This window comes from Antechinus flavipes, chromosome 3 (assembly GCF_016432865.1).
Source record: "Antechinus flavipes isolate AdamAnt ecotype Samford, QLD, Australia chromosome 3, AdamAnt_v2, whole genome shotgun sequence".
NCBI classification, from domain to species: domain Eukaryota; kingdom Metazoa; phylum Chordata; class Mammalia; order Dasyuromorphia; family Dasyuridae; genus Antechinus; species Antechinus flavipes.
Window position 1 is genome coordinate 555,809,290 of NC_067400.1, and position 2,590 is coordinate 555,811,879.

Genomic DNA, 2,590 nt, shown 5'->3' on the forward strand with positions numbered 1-2,590 from the left:
ATATATATATATATATATATATATATAGAGAGAGAGAGAGAGAGAGAGAGAGAGAGAGAGAGAGAATTAAAACAACATCCTGCCCAATCACAAACTTTCAGAGATATTTAAAGGCAATTCTGTTTAAAGGAAACTGGCTAGACTAAATATCCTACAGTAATTTCTACTAATTGCCAAACTAGTAATATATCTATTATTCTGTAGGTAATTCCTGATGTGTTATCCCTCCCTAGGATAGTGAGCTAATTTTGGAGAGGGAGGCCAACCTTGGCTCATGATGCAATCTTCCAATAAGACCTTCTTCAGCCCTTCTACTTTCACCCTAATTGGAGTCCCAGGTCTGGAATCAGTACAACACTGGATTGGGATTCCATTCTTCATTTCCTTTATACTAGCAGTGATTGGCAATAGCCTTCTTATCATCATTATCCGTTCTGAACGCAGCCTCCATGAGCCTATGTACATTTTCTTGGCTATATTAGCAGCTACTGACCTGGGGCTCACCTTCTGCATCACTCCTAAAATGCTAGCCATATTTTGGTTGCATGTAAGAGAGATCCATTTTAACTCCTGCTTAGTTCAGATGTACTTTACCCACACTTTCCAGTGCATGGAGTCAGGCATCCTCTTGGCTATGGCATTTGACCGTTATGTAGCCATCTGCAACCCTCTGAGGCACTCATCTATTCTCACCAAGAAAGTTCTCATTAACATCATCCTGGCTGTTACCTTCCGAGCTGCCATTATCATCATCATGTGTCCACTTCTCATCAAGTTGAGACTGAAGATATTCAAGACTACATTCATCTCCCATTCCTACTGTGAGCACATGGCTGTGGTCAGGCTGGCAGCTGTAGATACAAAAGCAAATAAGATCTATGGTCTTTTTGTGGCATTCTCAGTCCTAGGCTTTGATGTAATTTTCATCTTTATGTCCTATAGCCTGATCTTCCGGGCTGTCTTTAAGTTACCCCAGAAGGAAGCCCGCCTCAAGGCATTTAATACTTGCACAGCTCATATTTTTGTTTTTCTTCAGTTCTATATCCTGACCTTCTTCACATCATTTATACATAGATTTGGATTTAATGTTGCTCCCTATGTCCACATTCTTCTCTCTAATCTATATTTGCTTGTTCCACCTTTCCTTAATCCCATTGTCTATGGGGTGAAAACTAAACAAATCCGTGAGGGAATGATTAAAATATTCCATACCAAGGGTACAGCATAAGCCCCTCATTCTCTGCTCAGAATTTTTTTGGCTTCTAATCTCGTAGATAAATTTTCTTTGATTCTTCTTTTCCTGAAGAAACTCAAATTTATAGGAATATGGATTGAAAAACTAAAATTCTTAAATATATTTTGAGCTAATTTTATTTTTAGACCCAAAGGGAAAGAGATGACAAAGACTGAGAGGGGAATAGAAATGAGCAGTCCCCTAGAAGAAAATAACATTCCCTCATTGAGGGAGAGATCAAGAAAACGAGACACTATTTGCCAACCTTACTTCTTCAGACTGATGGTACTAATTGAGCTAATTTTATCATTCAAATCAAGCTACCAGATTTGAACTAGAGATGCACACCTCCTCTAAGATTTTGCTAACCACTGTTGCATGCATTATTTTTTTTATCTCTTGACTCTTGAAGTGTTTCCTAGTCTATTTTACAAAAATAAACATCTGCTGGCCTTCATTATACTATTAATTTTATTTTTGTCTCTTCAACTTATTTATAAGCTCCTTAAGATTATTATTCACATATTAGAAAATACCACATCCACCAGAATGTTGAATAAATGGTAAAGTTTCACAAAATATTTACAATATGAAATTCTACTTGGTAATTACTTTTACTCTAGGCTTATTCTTTCTGAATTTTTACTTCAGCATCTTCATGAATTTTCATCCATGTTTCCCTCTAATGCTTTTCACATCCTTGTTCTCAAGTCTGTCATCTACACTGTGGCTTCACTGTTGTTCCTTTAACATTTTGACCCTATAGTCATTAATTTCAATAAGATAATCTGTACTTTACAATCTCAGAATTGAATAAAATGAGATGTTGGTAAAGTAGTTTATAAGTTTTAAAAAAGCTAACTATTATTATTCTCTCAGCCTCCTTGAAATTGCTAATGGCATTAACATCCTATCAGTTTCTCAAACTCAAAACCTCAGCATTATCAATTTCTCATCTACCACAATCAATTGGTTTCTGATTTCTGCTGATTCTTGTTCTGCAATATTTTTATTCATTCTCTCTATTCATGTTTCTTATTGATACATAGGACAATTGACAGCTGAAAAGGAAAAATTCAGGTGAAGTTGGAAATCATACAATTTCTATGTTGTCAGGGATCCCTGAGTTTATAGTCCAAGCCATAAGTAATCTGGAATTCTTTCTACATATCAAGAATATCCAAGCATTCTGCTTCTGCTAAAAAACTATAGTTCCCCATCACTCACTATATTCTAATTCAATCCATTAAATTTTATTTATTTATATCTTGTTTTCTCTTTCTAATTTCCTTCAGTTCTTACTTTTGAGACCATGCATACAAATTAAATCCCTTCATCAATATGATTATTTTTCAA

General features: G+C 35.3%; 1 protein-coding gene across 1 annotated transcript; it reads left to right on the forward strand.

Annotated features, from left to right (window-relative positions):
• Nucleotides 1–274: 274 nt before the first annotated feature.
• LOC127558118 (olfactory receptor 52A5-like) lies at nucleotides 275–1,228 on the forward strand. The gene has a single exon (XM_051991346.1). The coding sequence runs from the start codon at nucleotides 275–277 to the stop codon at nucleotides 1,226–1,228; it is 954 nt and encodes a 317-aa protein (XP_051847306.1).
• The last annotated feature ends 1,362 nt before the right edge of the window (nucleotides 1,229–2,590 follow it).